The sequence below is a fragment of the Hyperoodon ampullatus genome (assembly GCF_949752795.1).
Source record: "Hyperoodon ampullatus genome assembly, chromosome: 11".
In the NCBI taxonomy this organism is placed as follows: Eukaryota; Metazoa; Chordata; class Mammalia; order Artiodactyla; family Ziphiidae; genus Hyperoodon; species Hyperoodon ampullatus.
The window spans coordinates 11,095,542-11,119,357 of NC_136924.1; the positions used below are offsets into that span (position 1 = coordinate 11,095,542).

The 23,816-nt window shown below is 34.8% G+C and overlaps 1 protein-coding gene across 1 annotated transcript; it reads left to right on the forward strand.

Annotated features, from left to right (window-relative positions):
• Positions 1 to 946: 946 nt before the first annotated feature.
• ALX1 (ALX homeobox 1) lies at positions 947 to 22,473 on the forward strand (the record flags this gene model as incomplete). Its single annotated transcript, XM_079715058.1, has 4 exons — positions 947 to 1,172; positions 3,976 to 4,280; positions 7,265 to 7,393; positions 22,088 to 22,473. The coding sequence occupies 4 exons, from the start codon at positions 947 to 949 to the stop codon at positions 22,406 to 22,408; spliced, it is 981 nt and encodes a 326-aa protein (XP_079571184.1). The 3' UTR covers positions 22,409 to 22,473.
• Positions 22,474 to 23,816: the final 1,343 nt, after the last annotated feature.

Genomic DNA, 23,816 nt, shown 5'->3' on the forward strand with positions numbered 1-23,816 from the left:
AAATAATCTGGAGCTAATGATAAAATCGTGGACCAAGGGAGGGGTGGGGAAATCAGGTGGGTCTGGGTTTAATGTTTTCAGTGCCTCTTGCTCGGCTTTCCTCTTCCATTGCCACCACATCCACACGCCACCGCATTCCAGAAAGAAAGAAAAGGCCACGAGTTCGTGAGCGCCGAGAGCCCCCGGACGCCGAGCTCCTCGGGATTGGAAGGAGAAGCGGCCCCTCTACCACGGCCATCCCAGCTAATAGCTGCCCACGTACCCGGCTTCTTGGGCTTCGGATTAATGTGGAGCTTCCACATAAACGACTTACGGATGAAGTAAAAGCCCTTTAGAGCAGTACTTCCTTTCAAGTTCGTAAGACGCCTCTAAATCTTTCTGGTAGTGAGTGGCCGGCGTGGGGGTGGGGTGGGGTGGGGTGGGGACCGGGTGCCGGGCGGGCGGCCCGGGAGGGCGCAGAGAGCGGGGAGTGGAGGGTTAACTGCTTTGCGATCTCACCGAGCTCTTCCGAAATGCCAGTCCACTGTCGCGGCGGCAATGTTTCTGGGTGTCGTGGCCTCATCCCTGCTGGCATTTGTCTGAAATGGAGCTGTCTGTCTAACCTAGGCCTGGACGCGCCCTTCCCGGGTAAGTGGGGGAAGATGGGGGTGGGGTGGGGGCGGAGGGGAGTCCGGGGTGGAGTTAGTCGCCTGCCTATTTTCATATTCATTAGAACTGGGAGGTTGCCCGAGGAGCCCAGCTGAGTTTCAAGATATAAAAGCAACTTCGGGTGCCCCCTTTCCAGCCGGGACGTCTTAAAGGGCTCGGAGCCGGGCAGCTCCCCGCGCCGCAGCGCCTGCTTCCCCTGCGCTCCTCTCTGGCCCTCCCTCCTCCCGCCCCCTCGCTCCCTCCCCCAGCGCGCTCCAGCCTCCGAGCTCCAGTAGCTCCGAGACAGCCTTCCAGGATTATGGAGTTTCTGAGCGAGAAGTTTGCCCTCAAGAGCCCACCGAGTAAAAACAGTAACTTTTACATGGGCGCAGGAGGCGCGTTGGAGCACGTTATGGAGACGCTGGACAATGAGTCCTTTTACAGCAAAGCGTCGGCGGGCAAATGCGTGCAGGCCTTCGGGCCCCTGCCCCGCGCCGAGCATCACGTGCGCCTGGAGAGGACCTCGCCCTGTCAGGACGGCAGCGGTGAGTCCACTGCTCCAGCCGGGGTCGCGGAAGCCCACCCGCAAATCCAGAGTGCGGGGAGTGGTCGGGACAGGGAGGGAGGGAGGGAAGGCAGAAGGAAGGAAAAAAGGAAGGAAGGAAAGGAGGGAGGGGAGCGAGAGAGCTGGAGGGCGGAGGAAGGCAGTGGAACGGTGCTTATTTTAGGAAGCGGAGTTTTGGCTGCTGCAGACTTTGGGGGGAGCCAAGGAAGGAACCCGCACCCGGTTGCCTCCGCGCGGTTCTCCTTTCGCTGTCCTCCACGGGTCCTGGAGTCCCTTATCCAGGACCCCGGCATAAACTGATAGGGCGCTAAATAGAGCGTAACTGAGTCAAGACAGCGCGCTTCCTCTGCGAGCCCGCCGCGCTGCCCAGGCAGGAGGAGCTCAAATCCATCACAGCTCGTTAGAGGACGTCACTACCGTCACGAATAAGAAAACTTAGGTGAAAACTGTTTTTTACTTTTCAAGACGCAACGATATTTTTCTTTGTGAAGTTAGAGGGTTACTAGGTTAGCTTGTGGGGGTCTGTGATTTCTACTTCTTTGGGTTTGCGATACAACAACATACATTTTTGTTAAACGCCAAATCACTTTAAATAGCTTCGGGCAAAGAATCTTCACTATAATCGCTCACTCCCGAATTCTGCATTGTCTGTTTTTCTGACTCCACGTAGAAGTCACCTAAGAAGACTTTCGGAACGCTTCTGGATGAAATCTTTAACTTTGGATGGCCAAGTATCTCAAAGTCAAAATGTTATCAAAACAAACCATCTATCTTTTCTATCTTGTAACCCAATACAAACCTATTTTTTAGATCGCGACAGCTAAAGCAAGTTTACAATTCCAAGAGGACTTTTCCTTATCATTGTATATATTCCACAGTTAAGCTGTAAGGAGCGGGCTGTTTTAAAATAACAAACGAATTAAGTGTGAAATATTTACAGCAAGCCTGCCGCCCCCTATTCTAATGGTAGTTCAAAATCTGGCAAGGCACCGGCTCATAGAAGCTCCTTTTCTAAATACCTAGTACGCAACAAGCTTAAAAAATACGACGTCGTATATTTTACTTATTTTGTTCAACGTTGCAAGTTACTTTTGACTTGCAAGTTTAAATAAAAAATAAAGGCGCAAACAATAGAGAAAATCAGTTAAATCTCAGTCATTTATTTAGGAAGACGCAAAGTTTTTTTATTTTAATACAGTGAAGTTTTGGCTTTCTGGCTGTATTTCACATTGCAATATTTTAATTTTGGAATTTATAGAGGTATACATAAAGTTATTTCTATGGACAGGATTTTTTAAAAATGGTTCTGAAATGTCCTCTGTTGACAGCTGGATACGACTCAATCATAATTTTTATTTAAGTTGTCGGGATTCCAAAAATAAGAAGAGAAATAGGTGCTTTTTGAATGCTTTATCAAGTTTTTAAAGAACATCATACCATAAGGATGGATTTTAATAGGAAAGTATTTAAGTAAGATAAATGTAGGCAACAAGCAGTCCGCTAAAGTTAGGAAGGTTCCTGTCTTTCTCCTGAGATGCCCTTACCCTCACGCCTGCTTCCCCTCCCCCATCCCTAATTACCGCAGTTCCCCATTTAACTCTGCCCGCGGAGACAAAACCGTATTGTTTGTTAATGTCCAGGCTCTTCTTTCTGTTTAGTTTTACATCACATCTTTTTTGCCTAAATACTCTTCCGTTTTTAAGTTAACTAGGTACTAGAGTTCAATACATTTATATAATGATTAAAGCAGTTGTAAAAATACATCATGAGAGAATTTTAAAATAGACAAAAACGAAAAAAGTATAACAATTCATTGGAAATCATTGTTGTGGCAGGGCTGACTTAAGAAAAATGCTTCCCGTTGCATTATGTGCCTCCATTACATTTGTGTGTGTGTGTGTGGCACCATATGATACATTTTCTTTTTATATCATACTGCCAAGCATGCACTCAAATCTGGAGGAAATCACTAAAATTAAAGCACCACTAAACAGAATGCCAGATGACATCCTTTGTAATCTTTTAATAGATGTTTTAATTTCTGTGCTTTACTAGAGGGAAGAGTAGAGCTTTCTGTCTTAAAACATGTTTCATGAGTTAAGCATAAATTTGACAAATTTAGAAAGAACTGCAAATGAGTTTTTAAGCTAAAGAAGTCTACCTAAATCTTATTATTTTCTGTAGGAAACATACACAGAAACTGATGGAAAATTCATTTTTTAACTTAGTAGGTCGCTTTTTGAAATAAAAATTTAAATGCAGACATGATATACAGTTGAAATATTGGAAATATAATAGGAAACAATACCATATCTTAAATCTATAGTCCATAGGTTTTGTGTGGAGGAGAAACATAACTTTTGAAAAGAGTTTGGATTTTGGTTTACAGATCGTATTTAAAATTGAAATATCCTTTTTGAGCCATGTTAGTAGCTTACTTTTGTCTGCTGTGAATAAATAAGACATATTAAATTTGACGCACCTAGATTTTTTTAAACTAGAGCGTCTTTTTGACTAATTTGATTGTAAATTATGTGCATAAACATTACATTAATCCTGGAAAACAGAATTGTGTGTTTTGACAAATTATATGAGTTCCATGTACACATTTTTAGATGATTCTAAACCTGCCCAAAGTGAATTAATAATGTGATGATCAAATTAATACTGGCGCAATAAAGCATAATGGACCGCTTGCCTGATGCTCTAAATTACTTCAACTTAAGTCCTTCATCCATATGTTTGCAATCCTGAGAACTGTTGTTTTCCCCCTTTGGGTACAGTGAACTATGGGATCACTAAAGTAGAAGGACAGCCTCTTCACACCGAACTAAATAGAGCTATGGACAACTGTAACAGTCTCCGGATGTCTCCCGTGAAAGGGATGCCAGAGAAGGGAGAACTGGATGAACTTGGGGATAAATGTGACAGCAACGTATCCAGCAGTAAGAAACGGAGACACCGAACCACCTTTACCAGCTTGCAGCTGGAGGAGCTGGAAAAGGTCTTTCAGAAAACCCATTACCCGGATGTATACGTCAGAGAACAGCTTGCTCTGAGGACTGAGCTGACTGAGGCCAGGGTCCAGGTAGGAGCCAGATGAAGGCTTGGGTGTATATGTGTTTGGAGGGCGGAGTTGGAGGGGAGATAGTGTTTGATCCATAGTTGTGTTTTACTACAAAGGAAGAAACTGATTCTCCTACTGAAGATATAGAACAGTGTAGTATGTAAGTGTAGCATGTAAGTCTACTAAAGTTACTTTTTACTTGCAAAGGATTTGACAGCTCAAACACAAGTATAAAAGAAAAGAACACTTGAATTATTACATAGGCATAAAAACTAATGATTATTTTAAAAGAACAGAAAATGAACAAATTTCTGATTTCAAAAAGTGATTTTTAAAGGACAAAAAACTAGTCATAGCTATCCAATCTAGTAATCCATGTATCTTATTTTTCTATTTTATCAGCCGTTGAAGTTCTTTTGGGGTTATATACCCTATATTGGTAACTTATTTGTATAGTGGTCCATAAGTCTATAATTTTACTGAGGTTGGGGTTATAATAAAACAAGGAAAAATGAAACAAACTCCCAGTTGTTATGTATACCATAAACTATTTTCACTATACATAATTAAAGAAAGATCATATAGCTCATCTACAATTTTCTAGCCCCAGGAATTGCCAGTACATGCCATTCCATTATAATTTTTAAAATCTAGATAACTTATATGATTTTTGCAGAGGCAATAGGAATAATAATCTTAAAGTAATTTTTAAATATATAAATTCAGTTAAATTATATCTATATGTTATATTCAAATTATCAAATTGGATGATTCAATATACTAAATTTCTTAATAATTTGAAAAAAAAATTTTAAATACTGGGTAAAATTCTACCTCCTAAGTGTATTTTATTTTTACTAGCCTTGATATTCTTAACTATATTTTATTAGTTCCTAAGTAACAATAATTCAGGAGAATAATCTTTTTCTTTGTGTGTGTTTTTACTACTCCAAATAAAATAATTTGAATTTTGCAATTCCCATAAACCACTAGAATAGAGAAATAAATAAAAAAATTTTTCTGAGTGGAGTAATAGTATTCCTTCTGAAGATTGAGCCATTGTAAGGCCCTTATACATCAGTAAAGACAACATCTGGTGGTGCAGGAATACCAAGCAGCAGATTTTTGCTTTAGTTTGTGGGGACAAATGGTTACTTTATCTTAGTTCAGGAAGTAAATGTATAGAAAGTCAACACTAAGGAAGAATTTTAGAACTGTCAAGTGTTAACACAAAACCCCCCACATGTGTGTTTTTTTGGTCTTGTGTTCATATATGTAAATTAGCTATACGTGTAACCATAGAAAAATGTGTTTACACACACACAGTGATCAGCTGTGCACAAAGCATGTTTTCCCCTCATCATTTCACCAAGTTCTGATTAATTTTTGCCTAAGAACATGCACAGAGAGCCAGCCTGAACCTAATTTACTCAGATGGTTCTCTTTTCTGCTTTTCACATCAGAGTGGTAATTGGCACGCATTTTAAGGAGATTGTCAAGGTCTTTTTCTCAGTAAAAAAGCCCTCATTACTAAATTCCCTCAATATGCTCCTGCTGTGGAGAGAGCAAGAAAGTGTGTTCTGTTTTGGTTTTTTTGTTGATGTTGTCTTAAGCCCTGAATATAGTGGATAATACACACTTCCCAGCAGTGTTCTAAGAAACCATCTGAACAGGTAGCTGTCCTTGCCTTCTTTTAATTGCTGAAAACTCTTCAAAGTGCCATCTTAAATTTGCAATACATGCTCACGCACCAAACTGTGTATTAATATGTCTCCATAAGTGTGAAGGTAAAGATATATAAAATATTAGAATTGAATATGAAAAAGAGTAAAAATTTCAAATAAATTTTAATGAAAGGCTTTTTACAATTTGCATTTTTATACAGCTTCTTTCCTAAGTATTTTATATTCTGAATATAGTTCTGTAAAGACTAAAGAGCTTCCTGAAAGCTGCTTATGTAAATTATACATAATGAATATAATTTTCTGTATAGAGAGCTGTATTAAAGAGAGCTTTAATACCTTAAAATATTAAAATGATGATTCTGGAAAGCTACAAGTGTGAATTAGTTAATATTTAACCCTCTGAGGAAGATAGGTGTTATAATGGATATTTCATCTATGCAATTCATCAGAGAGATTTGGAAGGCAGTTTAGTGACCCTGTAGAGGCCGTACTGACTCACAGGCTTTCTTGACAGCTGATTATATCTGCCCTGTTTCTTTTTTTAATTTATATTACCCATAAGTCTTTTAAATTAGATAAATGATTTTGAAGATTTTATGAGCATTTTCTATAAGAGAAAATAAGTAAGTGGTGTCATTTACATAATAAACAATTTGTATATTTTAAAACCATAGTTCAGCTTCAGATGATACCATTTTACCCGAAGTCTTTATCATAATCAATATAATATATAATCCTAATGGTTTTTATTTCTAAATAATCATGATATTTCTGCTGATGCCATATGTTTTAGATATAATCTTTATGTTTACATTTTTCTAAGTTTTTCTAAGTCTGGGTACAACCCAGAAGAGCCAATTGTTTTGACAGACCCAGATATTAATTTGGTTATAGATTGGCTGGGTTAATGTTATATACATAGCCCCAAACTAAAAAGTTATGAATGTCTTCCAGACTTGCAGCATTCTCTGAGAGAGGGATTATTATCTGTGATAATTTGAAAATATAAGGAATCTTCACGGTCATATAATCTAATTCTTTTTTTATTTTCTGTAAATGAAAAAAACAGAGGCTCAGACATATTAAATAAATTTTTGAAAATGTCTTGTCTCTTTGTATTAAATTATATTGCCTCGTGGACATGGCACTTGTCAGGGTAAAATAGAAAGTAAAATTTGTGGATCCTTTTCTAATATAAAAAAATTCCCTTTTTAGTAATTATGTTGACCTGGTTTACCTCTCTAATTTGAAGTCTTTGAGCATCATATTTGCATTGTCAACTATCCCTTGCCTAAAATTCTACTTTTTAAAAAAAATTAGGTTTGGTTTCAAAATCGAAGGGCCAAGTGGAGAAAAAGAGAACGTTATGGCCAAATCCAGCAAGCTAAAAGCCATTTTGCTGCCACCTATGACATATCAGTTTTGCCAAGGACTGACAGCTATCCACAGGTATGGTAAACTGCACAGAACACTGAGAGGCATAAGTGTGGTTTGTATATTCTTAAAAGGGCTAGTATAAGCTTTATTATATCTAATAGCCAAGAATGAAAATTTTAATCTCCAAAAGAATTTTTCCATGTTTGTTAGATTTTTATTTTACTAAACTATTTATTTATTTATTGTAATTTATTTTTCTAGAGCCATTCATTTCAAACTGTTTCAGGGTCTCTTCTTTGGTATACATTGAAACAACTTAAGTAGCATCGTTCAGTAGTATGTCTTTTAATTACTCACTCCCTTTCTTAACTTTTCAAATACATAACGCATTGCTTGGCATGCTATCTCTGCGGCTGTTGTTTTATGAACCATACCATAACCTGGTGTCACATGTGGCCTGTGACACCTTCAGTTTCACTGAAAACCATCTTTTTTTTCAGTTTTAAGTTCCACTTAAAACTATGTTATCTTTTCAGCTTTGAATTTGCTCATTGTTTCAAGGAAACATTTAGCCCTTTGTGACTTAAAACATATATAGAATTAGTACTGGACATAATTTTTTGAATGTATCATGTTAAGAAAGGCTTCTTTTATAATGGGAGCTCTCATCTCATTTCAAAGAATATTTAGAAATTCTTTTTCCTCTAATTTTTCCTTTTAATTTAGAGAGGGTTTTTTTTCATACTTTGTAATTCACAGAAATAAATTTTGTCTTTCTAATGGGTATTACTTTTTCCTAATACTGAATTATAATATTCAAAATTGTATTTGATACATGATAAAGGACATGTGTATTATAAGGAACTTTTAAACCATCTGTTATTTCATTCCTGATTGTTTAATGATATGCATTATAAGAGACTACTTTGAAAACAAATATGTAACATATATGCTGGTAGAATACCTTGATAGTCCAGTAAACAAATCATCTCAGCCCTGAACTTAAGGGTATTCGTTTTCTTTAACTGTACATTCATACCCTGTGAACATGAATTCAGTCCTTTAATTTCATGCTATCTTTGTGTTCTTGTGCCTTTCATGAGTTTTTAAAAACCTATTTTGAGAACTTCATTCCTCCAGATAAATCCACCAAATTTATTAATGTAATATTATATGCAAACAAGAGCCTTAGAGATCACCTAGTTCAATTCCTTCATTTTAGAAGTCAGGAATCCAGACCCAGATGAGGTAAAAAAAAAAATTGGTCTGTGATCACACAAATGGTTCCTTACAAGGTAGTCTATAAGAGACTTTTACAGCTAAGCCTTGCCACTGCAGTTTGCCAGAAGACCAACATTATGGGTACCTTTTGAATACATGCCCATACCTACCTTAAGAAGAATTTTGTTTCTTTCACTTTAAAATTTTTATCTTAAAGTAGCTCCTTTATATTTTCTCCTATTTTAAAAGCATGTTTATACTCCTGGTTATTTAACATCACAGGGCTAATGAAATTTTATTCACCAAATATTTTGAGTGTCCTAGTTGAGTTCTAAACAAAGTGCTGTGAGGATGTTTGTCCTCGAGGCTACAAGCGCCATGAGATCAGGCACTGCTATTTTCCTAGCTGTTAACACGACTGTAGCCCTTACTGTCAGGCACTGTTCTAACTAGGTTACGTATATTAACTCATTTAATCCTTACAACAAACTTATGCAGTAGGTGTTATTGATTATTCCCATTTTTCTTATGAGGAAACTGAGGCACAGAGAGGTGAGGTATTTACTCACTTTCATTAGTGGTAGTGAACCCATATTTGAGAGAGCCAATCTAGCTCTCAAGGGCAAGATCCTAACTCTCACAATAGACTGTCTCTCCCAGTGAATATGTTTGAATGATTGAATGATTAACGAATACCAAAGGAGCATAAGGCTTAAGTTGCATTATTCAAATTGCAGTTTAGTTCAGGGGAGCAGAGAATGTTCTCACAACCAGTGAAATAACAATTAAAAAAATAACGGAGATGGCATATGCTGCATATAATTTTGAACTACTTGACTGTTGGTGACTTTAGAAATAATAAAGTCACAAATTATGAACTCTTTTCAAATGGACTCTAAACAGTCTTACTGATATGTCCCACAACACTTGACTGTGATGTATCTTTTTTTCACTTTATTATTTCAATATTCATTCCTTTCCTTGTTACCATTTCTATTTGCCACTTTTCTGCTCCTTGCTTTTGGTTGCCTTATCTCTAACCCCCCTTTCTTCTTTAGTGTATCATAAAACATGTAGAATAGTGCCTGGACCAATTAAGCTCTATACAAAAGCTTAATATAACAATATAACTAGTCACCCTTTTTTCCTAAAATTATCTTGCTACTATGTTATTGTGCCTCATAGCTTGTGACATTAACGATTAGCAGAATGAGGTCACCTAGTAGCTCAGGCAGGAAAGGAAATGGTAAAATCAAATTATACATTTGATAGTCTTTTTCACGCCAACAAAGGATAAATTAAAAAAAAATTCCCCTCACAGATAACAGAATTTTGCACTAATTCTTCTTGTGGCTTCTCCCTAACTTATATACGTTGGTTATACCACCTCATAATTTAAGTATGGGAATGCAGAGATCATATGTTGAAGTTATTTTGACAGTGCAATTCATTAACAATGATAAAAATCAATACTGATGAATCCACACTACTTTTCTGTATTGGTAAGTCGTTTAATGTTTGGTTACCAACAATTCTGAAATCAAGCATCTCCCACTCCCCACTGTAGGTATTGGATAAAGTCAGGGGAAAATTCCATTTTAACTTAAAGATATATGGTTGACATTTTTTAGTTTGTTTGAAAAAAATAATTATGCAAAAATCATGTCTCCCAAGACTCAGCCTAAGGAAACTTTTTTTTTTTCATGTGGCTTAAAAATAGAAGTTTATAATGGGAAAAATAGGAACTGAAATAGAGCCTAACCAACTCAATGCAGTAAGACACTGAATTTGGTTACTGTTACTAATTACGGAAAAAAAATTATTAATTACAAAATGTTGGAACTAGAAAATGTTGGCAGCAGGACAAAAATAAAGAATTAGAAATTTGGCAGGGAAACAAAAGCATACACAGAAATACATCAAAACCAGAAATGGTTTACAAAATGATCTCCTTCAGCCTGCTCATAATAATAAGCCTGTGAATCATAATCTTACCTAGCATAAAGGTATCTGTATATAACATATAATGTTTATTTGTGAATAGTAATTAATATTTTCTAAAATGTTCTAAATACTTTGTTTCCACTGGTCTTCATTACACTGTAGTAACAACAGCTGTAACAGTAAAAATAGTAACTACCAGTTGAGGGCTTATTTTAAACCAGGCTTCCTTCTTATAGCCATTAACTCATTGAATTTGAGCCCAAGTTTCTTGAGTTCAGGAGTCCCAGGCTTTTTATGCAACATTATGTTGGATTCTCCCTAATCCAACACGAAGTGTTGAAATAGTTCAATTTTGACCCTAAAGCATTGCATTACTTTGGTGAGGAAAAATGCTTTCATTTTTTAAATTTGTAAAATAATAATATAAAACATTTTAAAAATGTAGATACTTCTTAGACTGTTTAAGATATTCTTTTTCTTAAACTTAATCATATGTGATGGCAAGCAAACAAAGTGAGTGCTGTGATGTCAGTAGTAATATACTCTAAAGATAGTATATTTTGATGTAGTGAAAAGCTGTTATTGTTTTTTTTTTTTTTGGCTGCATTGGGTCTTCGTTGCTGTGCACGGGCTTTCTCTAGTTGTGGCGAGCTAGGGCTACTCTTCGTTGCAGTGCGCAGGCTTCTCACTGTGGTGGCTTCTCTTATTACGGAGCACAAGCTCTAGGCGTGTGGGCTTCAGTAGTTGTGACACGTGGGCTCAGAAGTAGTGGCTCACGGGCTCTAGAGCGCAGGCTCAGCAGTTGTGGCGCATGGGCTTAGTTGCTCCGCGGCATATGGGATCCTCCTGGACCAGGGCTCGAACCCGCGTCCCCTGCATTGGCAGGCGGATTCCTAACCACTGCGCCACCAGGCAAGCCCAAAGCTGTTATTTTTTAAAGCTCTATTCTGGGTCACAATATCAGTTGCCATTTGTCAACACTGTATAGCTAAATTAAATTACTTGATATTATCCAACACATGATATTTTAGAAAAGAGTCTCCTTGCTTGTGCTAAGTCTGATTCCCTCTATCTTGAATTCCCTTCCCTTCACCTAAACCATATTTCTTCCATGAAGCCTCCTCTCAATTTTCCCTCAATCAGCGCATCACTTTCTCATTGACATTGTGGTGGATTGTGTAAAATGTCTACCACACATTTAGGATGTAAAGTATTTAAAAGATGATTCAGTTCTTATTCACGTTTGTATCACCACAGTATTAAGCAAATTATGTATACACTGAATAGATGTGAAAAAAAATACTGGTTCACTTCACTATTCAGGAGTACATTATAAAACAAAAACTAGTCTATTTTTAATAAAACAGATGGTTTCTGAATCTCTGATATTAACCAGCTCTGTGGTCTTAATCAGTTAACTTTTCCTCTTTGAAAAGAATATACTAGAAAGATTTTGTAGACCCCTTTCAGCTTAATTTGTTTTTCTTGCGGAGTTATTTGCATTTTATCAAACAAATATATGCCAGGTATTGTTTTAGGCACAGAGGTTATACAAATGATCCAGACAAAATCTCCTGCTTTGTGGACAGATTACGAACTAGATATTACAAATTCTGCAAACACTTCTTGATGCAAACTAGACCCAGCAAACCAAACCAATTAGAGACCTACATAATTTTGTCCTTGAGTTTAAGAAGCAAGCACATACCTATCAACATTAGATTCTAACTTGTTTCTAATTTATCAAAACCAAAGCTTTTTTTTTTTTTTTTTTTTTGCGGTACACGGGCCTCTCACTGTTTGCGGCCTCTCCCGTTGCGGAGCACAGGCTCCGGACGCGCAGGCTCAGCGGCCATGGCTCACGGGCCCAGCCGCTCCGCGGCATGTGGGATCCTCCCGGACCAGGGCAGGAACCCATGTCCCCTGCATGGGCAGGTGGACTCTCAACCACTGCGTCACCAGGGAAGCCCAAAACCAAAGCATTTTAAAAATAATTAATTTTAGTGAATAAAATATTTTCTGTTAAGTTATAAACATTTTCTAGGAGATTATAGCAGCCTTCAGTCTTAAAAGAAGAGCTAATTTCATGCCATTAGGTTTAGTTTGGATTAAAAGTACACTAACTTTATCACTTACTAGCTGAGTAACTTTGGGTAAGTCTCCGGACTTCCTTGATCTTCAGAGTCTTTATTTGTAAGATTGAGGTATTGTTGGTGCTAGAGTTGGTGGTCTTAGTAGTGTAGATGATGATGATGATGGTGATGATGATGATACTTTTTCTGTTATGGAGAGGATTAAAGTGATTTCTAAACAGTCTTTGCAGCTAAATCTTGGGATTTGGGATGGGCCATGGATTAATGTATGACTGTGGGCTGCACAATTAGGGAGTTGTGGATTCAAATCCTGGCTCTGCCACTTAATAGATTTTTAGAACTTTGGCAAATAATTTAGCCTCTAGGAACGTTTCTCTTCATTTATAAAATGGTGATACAAGTTCATATGTTATTCGTGAGGATTAAACAAAATAGTTTATGCAGAGTTCTTAGGATATTGCCTAGTACATAATGAGTGCTCAATAGTCATGGTTCTATGATAGCCATTAATCATTATTAATTTTTTTCTGCAGTAGAGAGGTAGCTAAGTGGTTTGAATTTTCCCTTATGTTGTATCATTTAAGCTCATCCAATCTGTGAGTAAATTTACTATTTGGGAATCTAGAGAAAGATCAAATTCAGTTAAATACACTTTCTTCTTTAAATTAGGATGAACAAATATGGTAGCTTTAGGAAAATTTGAGTATATTCTTAATCCACCAAAATTATTTTATCATGAAGAAAATATTTTCATCAAAAATTTCTAAAAAATGGTTGAAGGTTTTTCCCACCAAAATTTTCAATGAGGTTTTATTTAGTATATATTGAGAATCATAATTAAATCTATATATTCCAAATGCACTAAAGGACCCATGCAGTATTTTTGCTTTCTGTTGTTTAATTGATGACTTTATAAATATATGCCACTTGGAGTTTGAACATACCAAGAGTTGGATTCAAGTTATAGATAATTTGTAGTAACTGGAGTAATTTAAAAAAACAGATGAAAGCTGTATAATATTTCTAGTTTACCAATTCTATTTCAAACATTGTTATTATACAACTTTTAAAAGGAAATGTTAAAATTTCTGTAAAATAGTGATTTGAAGATATTGTTCACCCTACTTTCTTCTCTCACAAGTATCTGTCCTAATCTTAAAGTTTACCTTTGCTTAAGCTAAATAAGGAATATGAAGCTTGTTTCCATTTACCACCATGGTTTAGTGATTTAAAGGTATCTGGAGCAGGTTTTGTTTTTTTGTTTTTTTTTTCTGGAGCAGTTTTTACCTTTAGAAAAAGTATCACATTTTTATCAGTATTATTTCTATTTTTCCCAGATATCTGAAGTAAACAAAGATCCCAAGATCATTAAAAAATGTTAATAATATAGCTATACTTGATGCATTGTGTAATGAACAGTCTTATAGTTGTCAAACAACCAATAAGATGGTCATATATATTGTGATACAATAAAACTTCCCTCATGATGTATGGAGGGACAAAAATGTTAACAGCATCAGGTCAGCAGGTCATAGTGATATTGTACAATTTCTCACTGATTATAAGCACAAATAATTAATATTATAGAAGGACATAATTTATTCAAATTAATATAATTTTTACAATGGATAAAGTTGCTAATTTAATTAAATATATGCATATATATTTTATATAAACACATATAAAGACTATTTCGCATATATGTGTATGTTAAAAGTAAGTTATGTATAGTAGGAGGTAGATTTTGTTAGTATCAGGTAAAGGTGCAGCTAGACACAGACGGTGAATAATTCTTTTATTTTGTTGAAAGTACAGGTTCTTTAAAGAGGTAAAGAATATCCTCCAAAAGAAGTAAAGTGCATTCATGTTGTTGACTATGAAAATAGATTTATTTTTTTAATGTAATATTCAAATTTAATGTGATTTAAAGACTTTACATAGTCGTAATAACTTAGCTGTTTTTTTTTTTTTTTTTGCTTTTAATAAGTGACCACTGTTAAAGCATTGTATTCAACTGAATTGGTCATACATATTTTATATTTTAAGACGAAAGAGTAAATCAATAAATTGAGTAGGTTACCAAAATAAGTAATAAATAAGAAAATAAATTATTGAAAAGTGCCAATGTTGCTCATACATATAAAAACTACCTTATAGGAGAATAGAGAAGAACCAGGGGGGAAATTAAGCATCAAAGTCTGAGAAGTCTGTGAGAACAGACTTGTGGATTAAAACCTACAGTTCAAACCATTATTGTTAGTGTGAGCCTCAGGATATATTTTAATCCAGAATTTTATGTGTGCCATATTTATTAAGCCACATGTGTCTGTGGGTTTTCTTTTTTATTCTAAATTATGGAGCATTAAATAGAAAAAAATTTTTGTGCAAATGCACAGTTGAATTAAAAATCACAAAAATAAAATTCAAATTATAGCTAACCCAAATACAAGATGAATATAATTGATAACTTTACTCGGGATTTTAAGAATAAATTCAAATCTCGTACATGACACCATGTGTGACTCTCTGAGATTAAAAATATACTCTGTAATTACTTCAAGTGTTTGCATATTTGATTTACATTTTAAGTTAATAATTCACAAAGAAAACTTAATTTATATTATAATTTTTGTTTCTTATAATTGTAAAGTTTTTAATAGATGAATTGTCATTAAAAATGAATCAGCAATAGTTACCATGCATGTATTAAAATACATGAAAAATAAGGTGACAAATAATTGGAAAATACTTCATATGATAATTGTTGCTGGATAATTATTTAAAAAGATAGCAAATCCTAAGTGGTATGCTTTTATTCTCTCCTTAAGTGAGTTGATTTGAAAAGTTTCATTTTAAGGCATGTAGGGTGAGATTTCCTATGAATCTTTTTTAAAAAATGATCACAATTAATACAAAATTTGAGAACACATTCAACACTAAAGGAAATGAGAAATGTTCTTAATGCTTCCTCTGTCTTTGACTTGGAGCATATTTCAAATATTATTTGAATAATACAAAATTTAAACACCTTTATATGGTACCATTCTTAAAATTTTCAGATATTAACATTTCTTATGAGACTTAGTGCTTTTAATTTTTGCACTAATGAGATATATACTTTTATTTTTTCTGTATAGCAATTTTCTTCTCAGTTCATTAATCTCATATGACTATTATATCTAATAGTGATTTTTTTTAACAGAAAAGGCACTCTTTCTTGTTTCAAATCCCTGTATACATTTCTAAGATGAAATTTTATTTAAGAACTCAAAGTAGCAATGAATACTTAACATGTGGTCCTTTTCTGATGAATAAATAATTTCTAACCCCTTCAACTTAATAATACCATGTGTTGAAAACATATATTTTTGGAATTTTTGAAATGTAAATTGATTCCCCCCAAATCTTAGTATTTGTGTATTATCTTAAATTTTTTTCATTACAATTCCACCTAATAAGAGGGCACTGATGAAAACATACCCTCATTTCTATCTCAGGTAGTACCTAAACTTGCTCAGATTGATCTTTTCACTGCGTAATTAATTCAAGTTGGGATTTTTTTTTTCCAGATGCACAAAGACTCAGTGTGTGTTATTCACTGGTAGCAAATTCACTATTTAGAAAAACACTTATACCCCTTCTCCCTGCCAGCAGCTTACTGATGTAGTTACTAGAAAAGTTAATGGGACCCTAAGTTTAGACAACAGCTAAAAATATCTGCAAGTTACTAAGCATATGATTCTTATTAACATTTTATCCCTCTAAATTTTAAAGGAACAGATATGCTAATAAAGAATGTAATGGTCTCAAAAAATTGAACTGCTTTTGTAAACATTGATGTTTTCATTTTTAAAAGAGACCATATAAGAAATCAGGTAAATTAAATTATATAGTGATAATGTGGTAATAAATCTATATAGTAAGTATTGAATAATATTCAGAGTAGTCAATAAATGTAAACATTCTGTCAAACAGGAAAAACCAAAGTTAACTTTCAGATTTTAATGCAAAGAAGCTATTGCTATAACATCATCACAAATACCTCTTTGTGAATCCCTGATCTCTGTCTTTTTAAAGCAACTTTTTAACTCCCGCAGGGAAGTGTTGGGGCTGTGATGTGAGGGTAGCGTGAGGTTAGGATAATATGTGTATCCTGGTGTGTGTGTGTGTGTCTATGTATGAGTGTAAATGTAGATGTTGGTGCCTGGTAGAAGCAGTGTATATGTAGAGGAGTAAGGTTAAATAAACTTGTTTTAGTAGAAAAATATTTAGTTGGTTTTAGAGATGCTCTAAAATTAAGGAACAGTTATTACTCATATATTCTCACATTTTTCAGTATTTCTATTAAATCCAGATTAAATTCCATTGGCTAATGTCTCAATAAATACCACTAACAGTAGGATATAGAGTATATACATCAGGAAACTATTTGCTTTTTTTTACACATCATGCTACTTTACAACTAAGGGAAAGACTAATAAACTTACATTAAAAGGTTTTTTAAAAGTATGAAAAATTCCCCACTACAATAAAATCAGCAAATATATTAGAAATATACACCAAAGTTAGTATACTGAAATTTTCTTTACAGTTTTGGTTATATAAAGAATATGTCTGTATCAAGTTTCCATGGTGAAGGTAAATGATATTTATAATTTCCTATCCATGATTTACCCTATTCAATTTATGACATATATACATCCACAGTGAAGAACTCTTAATATATATGTGTATACTTATATATCACCCCTCTCCTTCCTAGCCATTGCTTTTAATTCCTTGAAAGGAAAGTGAATGTTAAATGAATTTGATTTCAGTTTGGAAAGAGATGAAAAAATCAACTTTCCTCCAAAATTTAAACTTATGGAATAATTAAGTTTTTACGTGATTAGAAAAACGTTCAAAGTGGAGAGTTCTAAGTCAGCTGAACTTCCATTCATGCTAATGGGAGGTAGTTGGCTAAGTTCCCTGGACAGTGCTTTAAACATACCATCAGAACTTTAAAAAATGCTGTGAACCGCATAAAAACATGGAATATTTTTAGATTATCCACTCCTTTTAAACACAACAAAGAAGAAAAAATGTAAAGGCAAGCAGTCTTTTTTTCTCTTCTCTTTTTTTTTAAGCACACGTGAAAAAAGGTCGTAGACATGATTCAGTAATGCTGTTCCTTGTTGTAAAGCCCTTGAATATTATACAGTTAGAAGCCTACAAAAAATTATTTGGTGTCAGTGAACTAGCCTAAAGCTAGTCTAAAAAAAAGAAAAGTAGTGATCTTATTTAGAAAAAAGTACATTCTTTCATTCCAAAATTTAACAGCAACTACAGTATTTTTAATAAGTCAGAGAGTAAGATTTTTGTATGACTTCTCTGTTGGCAAATATATGCGCAGTTTTAGACAATATGTGTCGATTCTAGCACATCGTTTAAAAATGGTCACTTACAAGAATAGAATTGGTGGAGGGATGGAGGAGGCATAGAATGAGCCCACTTGGACAGCAGTAGATTTATTAAACCACAAGCTCAAACGACTTTGTTGTTTAATCAAATATCGCCTTCAAACATTAACAGAAGTAGATGATCTAGAACAAAGATGATACCTGCTGGGTTATCCCTACGGTGATCAGACGACATCTAGCTTATATTCTGTTGTCAGTGCTGGATGTTAATAAGGGTGAAGGGTGTTGACAGCCTCTAGCATATCCAGAGGAACGTGACTGGAATGATACCATCTGGAAATCATGTCATATGAGGAATCCTTAGAGGCAGGAGACTTGTGATTGTGTAATAATCGCCTGATGATATTTGAAGGTTTTCCCATGTAAGAAGGATGCCACTTATTCTGTATCATTTTAAGGGACAGACATAGAAGAGATAGATAGAGAAAGATAACACTCACTTTTTTACAGAGCTCTCCAAAAGGGAATGGAATGTTTTTTTTAAACAGGGTGAGCTTCTTATCACAGGAATTGAACATAATTGAAAATGTACAAGGGTTTTTTGCATTTGGAAAGAAGCTGGACTTCAATAGCGTTTCCTGATCCTAGGAGATTTTAAGAATTGCTTATGTGTATTATCATTGCCATTATTTTAGTACAAATCCCCTCAGCCACACCCCCTGCTTAATGAATCAGAATCTCCAGGAAGATGCATCTGTGGTGGATAATAAGTGTTTAACAGAAAAAAAAAAAAAAAAAAAAAACCCAAAAAACTGCCTAGGGAAATATAGTCAACAGGATCTGGCTTTGTAATTTTCATGATTTCTGTTAAGATTGTGTAGTATGCTGATTCTAGCATTCAAATCATGAAAAAAAAATTTAGATATATTAGCATAAATTGTCCATAAAGCTTTGATTACATCTGCAAGATGGATCAGTCCAAATTTCATATTCTTAGAGATTTTTCCATTATTTAATAAATGTGTATAAAGGGTTTTTCATATACTGTGTCAGGCCTGGGGATGAGAAAACAGTTGTGAGCGATCATTGGGAATTTTGCTTTCAGAAAGTGGAGTCTATGAACAACCAAAAACTTAGGGTTATTAATAAGTAAATAACAATTTTAACTCATAAGAGTAGTTTTTATGTAATTGTAGCATTTATTAAGATTTCTTGGGCTCAGATTTGACCTCTACCATTGGAGTTATGCCATCTTGGGTGAGATTCTTAAACTCTTTGTTCTATAGTTTTACCGTTTACGAAATGGGGATAGTAAAAGCACATACCTTTTCTGATGTCAAAACGATTAGAAGTCTTCATCATGCTTTTAACATAATGCTTGACACATGGTAATTGATTGATAACTGTTAGCTATCATGAGCGTGATCTTGATCGTCATCATCAGATGTTTTAAACATCCAGAGGGAATGCTTCAGAGGAAGCAAAACCTCAGTTCACTGGGGATATTATTTTTTATGATTTGCATCTAACTTTAATATAGAAACCAACTAGATCCCCAAAGTCTAATGAAAACATGCCAGAAATTTGAAAATCAAAGAAAGGCTGGGAAGAGAGGGGTGATAGAGATCATGGAAACAGGGCATAGCAGTAAAAACATGTGACAGCATCACTACCCATGAGAATATTTGGGTATCCCCTCAAGTCCAACTAAAGTATTGCTGTTTGTAAATTGCTTTATTAATCTGTTCTGTTCAGAAGACAATTCTATGTGTTCTATTTCATGAAAAGTAATGCATTTAACTTGCTTGATCATGTTCAGGTAAGAAGTTTTGATCAAAATAACAATATTTGCTCATGTCGTGGAAAGTGGAGAATTTCTTTTCATTTTATACATAGATTACTGTTAATTCTTTCAGGGGAAAATATTTTAAATTTAAATTCATAGATTTCCTTCCCTGCATTTACTCTCCTTATTTTTCTTTTTGACTGAGTTGTTAAATATATTTCTATGCATTTGGAATACAAGTAGATGATTTTAATAATAAATTCTAGCAACACTGTATAAATTGAGAGATACTTTAACAAAGATAAAATGTAAATAATCTTTCTCCACCACTATCTTGCCTTGCATTTATTTTTTCAAAAGTAAGCAAGCAAGTTCACTTTCATTTCCTGAAAGCCCTTTTGTCAGACATATGACTGTGGTTTTTGCAGTGTAGCACAATGTTTGATTGAATGTCAGAGGAAAATCACCCAGATCAAGTTAGAAGAGCTAGTTTCACAGACTAATGACATTAACAGCCCCTCCTGTTGGTTTGAGATACATAACTCAGCAGTCACTGGCACCAATCATCATACTTTGGCTAAAGTGGGATACATATACTAGAATGAGCCAAAATTAAAACAGCATAGCCCATGACGATTCAAGGATTGATAATGTATGCAAATCGTGATGGACAGCTAGCTAGATAGCTAGATAGATGTCTATAGGTATCTCTCACAGATTTGACATACTTAAAGCAGCTTAGAAAAATATTTATATAAAGAACTATTTTAAAAACTACTAAAATGAGCATCTTGCCAACCACTGAAGCACCACCTAAGGGATAATATTTGTTGTTCAGTTTAAAACTGGTTGTGGTCCTTTCTAAGTGACAGAGTAACATCTCTACAGTGTAATCTAGAAGATTCATCAACATATTTTTGGCTATTAATTGAAAATAAGTTGTCTTAAAAAGTGTGGCTTCAGTTTGAGTGTTGTAAGACTATACCAGAGGCTATATGTAGCAGACTGAAATTTCTATGCAAAAATAAATATGAGAAAACAGTTCTTGTATATGTGTTGAAATAATTGATGATTCCGTTCTAATTATGATTTTAAAAAAGAAAAGAAAGTCAGATGGGATAAACATATATATTGTTGTTGTGTTCTAGTCTAAATCTATTGTAATAATACTGTAAAAGGCATATTAACTTTTAAATTTCATTTTCTAAGGCTGCATCTCTCTGCCATGCTATACCAAGCAACATTTTCCTTTTTTCCCAGCTCCTGCCGTTTATCAGGATTTTCTCCGTGCTTCTCAGTCATGCATGTGATCACTTTTTTTTTTTTGCCCTTGTTTAAATAGCTAGTCTAAGATACCTCCTATTTAAAATTCATAGTATACAAATTCTACTTAATGTTTCTTTCACATGCTAGTAACTTTAGAGAAATTTGTATTTGCTGATAATATTGCACTGAAATGTTTCCTGTAGAGATTTAATGAGATGAGATGTGAATTTCTTGGGCACAAGTGATAACCCAGTTTTCAATCTTATATAAGATGTTATCTAGTACTCTATTTATATTCATATGATATTTTTGCTAATACTTGCATATTTTTCTCAATTGTGCTTTCGTTATCGGGTAATAATCAAGTTTTAGAATTCTAAATCTGTTCTACATGTCATACTTCTGCTGCAACCTCACTATATCATATATAAATCATAGAATAAATGTTTAAAATATGTGTATAATTGTCCTTTTCACAGAGCTATGTATTCAAGACTATAGGATATGAAAAAAAAATGAAACAGTGAACATTTTCCAAAATGAGTTTGATCAAAAATATCTCTAAAGAACAAACAGCCTCGTATCAGCATTGGTTTCCAGCACAAACTACCACATCAAGAGTCCAGATGTGGAATTTAAAAAAACAAATGCAATTGTGTAATTTTGTTTAGAAAGATGAAAACTATATAACTTAAAACCATATTTTAAACCACTTTTCTAAGCACATGAATTGGTCAGGAATCATGACTAAATCTTCCAGATTTCATTTTAAAAATCATGACTATAAAAAGAATACTCGAGATTGACATGTTTTGAGAGTATTTTATGTGGTCAAATATGTGGGTTTTGGCGATCCATTCCAGTATAACAAACTAGAAGAATCTTTCAAATAATTATTTTTCAGTAATTGCTTGATGTGCTCAGAATGAAATTACAGACCACCCAATAGGAGCAAACAATGAACAACTAACAAAACTTCGTAAATACAGTTTCACAAAAGTAAGGGAACAAAAGTGAGAACGTGTAAATGTAATATTTGTTGTTTTATATATTCCAGATTCAGAACAATTTGTGGGCAGGAAATGCGAGTGGTGGTTCTGTGGTCACTTCATGCATGTTACCACGTGACACTTCCTCCTGTATGACACCTTACTCTCACTCGCCTCGGACAGATTCCAGTTACACAGGGTTTTCAAACCACCAGAACCAGTTCAGCCACGTGCCCCTCAACAATTTTTTCACTGACTCTCTTCTTACCGGGGCTACCAATGGACATGCATTTGAAACAAAGCCAGAGTTTGAAAGGAGGTCCTCCAGTATCGCAGTTCTTCGAATGAAAGCCAAGGAGCACACTGCCAATATTTCATGGGCCATGTAACATGCAGTACTCTTTTCTTTTTCTCTTAATGGCAAAGTAAAACATTCTTATTTCTCATATTTAAAGATACCACAATAAGCTGCTGTGTGTGGAATTGCTAAAGGTCAAGATATACAGTGAGACCAGCTTAAATGAATAGTTGTTATTATTTAACATTAAAATCTAAGAATGAACCTCTGAAAAGACTAAATAGGTTTACCATGCACCCGTCTCCACAAACTGTTTTAGTAGTAAGATTTTTTTTCTATTGTACAAGTCAATGAAATATGATCATGCAGCTTCTGAAAAGAATAAATGTATTAAACAAATTCCTCTGTTATAGATTGATTTATGTTAGTTCTGTATAACAAGAAATCCCTTGTAAAATAATACCTGAAAAAGGAGGAAATGCACTGGGGAAAATGTCAAGATACCAAAGCTGTCAGGTAAATATTGAAGCAGGGTGTTTGGGGGAGTTAACTGGCGTTTCTCCCTCTCTGGCTCCAAGACACAATGGGCATATCCTCTGTTGCTGAGAATTTATCTACAGGCCTTGAAGATTTTTTTACCTCTACATGTTTTGGTGAATTTCGACTCCGTGAAAAAAGGACTCTTCGGAAATGATCAGCATTTGCATGAAACATTCGGGCATCGTTTCCTGAAACCATGTGGCTAAAGGTGATAACTGAAATATCCTGGTATGCTTTAAAATACAGTCACAAGAACAGTTTGTATAAATGCCATCTTTTTAATGAAAAAGCCAGCACGGACTCAGCAATTAATTATCACACACAAGAGAAAAAGAAAGTTACAAAACCCACTGTTGCTTTTAAATTAAAATTGTCAATTAAACTGTACACACAAACATCTAATAAATACACTCAAAGCAATATTTTCAGTTAAAGGAGCAGCAGTTGGAATCTGTATTTATTTCATGAGTATGTGCAAGTGCACGTGTGTGTGTTTGTTTTTGACATAGAAGCTGTAAGCATTTTTTGCTACTGTGGTTTTGCACAGGGAATTAAAATGTCAGAAGGCTCTCTAAAATTTCTGGTGGAAAAGAAGAGAAGAAAAATACATTGCATCTGGAAAATTGCTAACCCCTTTGATTTACTTCTCCTCCCTTTCCCCTGTCACATTCCAGGCTTTTTCAGATGAGTGGAATGTCAACCTCCTTGAAAGACTCTTAAGTTCATAAAGGCAAAGTAAATTAATTGAAATGAAGATGGCTTCCATGGCTATGATCAGAGCACGATCTGCTCTTTGTACTCACTTCGAATCTTCCTTGTGGTTCCTACAACCTTTAGGGATATGCTTGGAAGCCCTAAAGGCTGAAGGGCAAGAATAAATGAATTTTTAAAATTAAATTTCAGAAAAAGTACTTAAATCCAGTAAGTGTCTGTTTCTAGTGGGAAAATATTTACAGCAG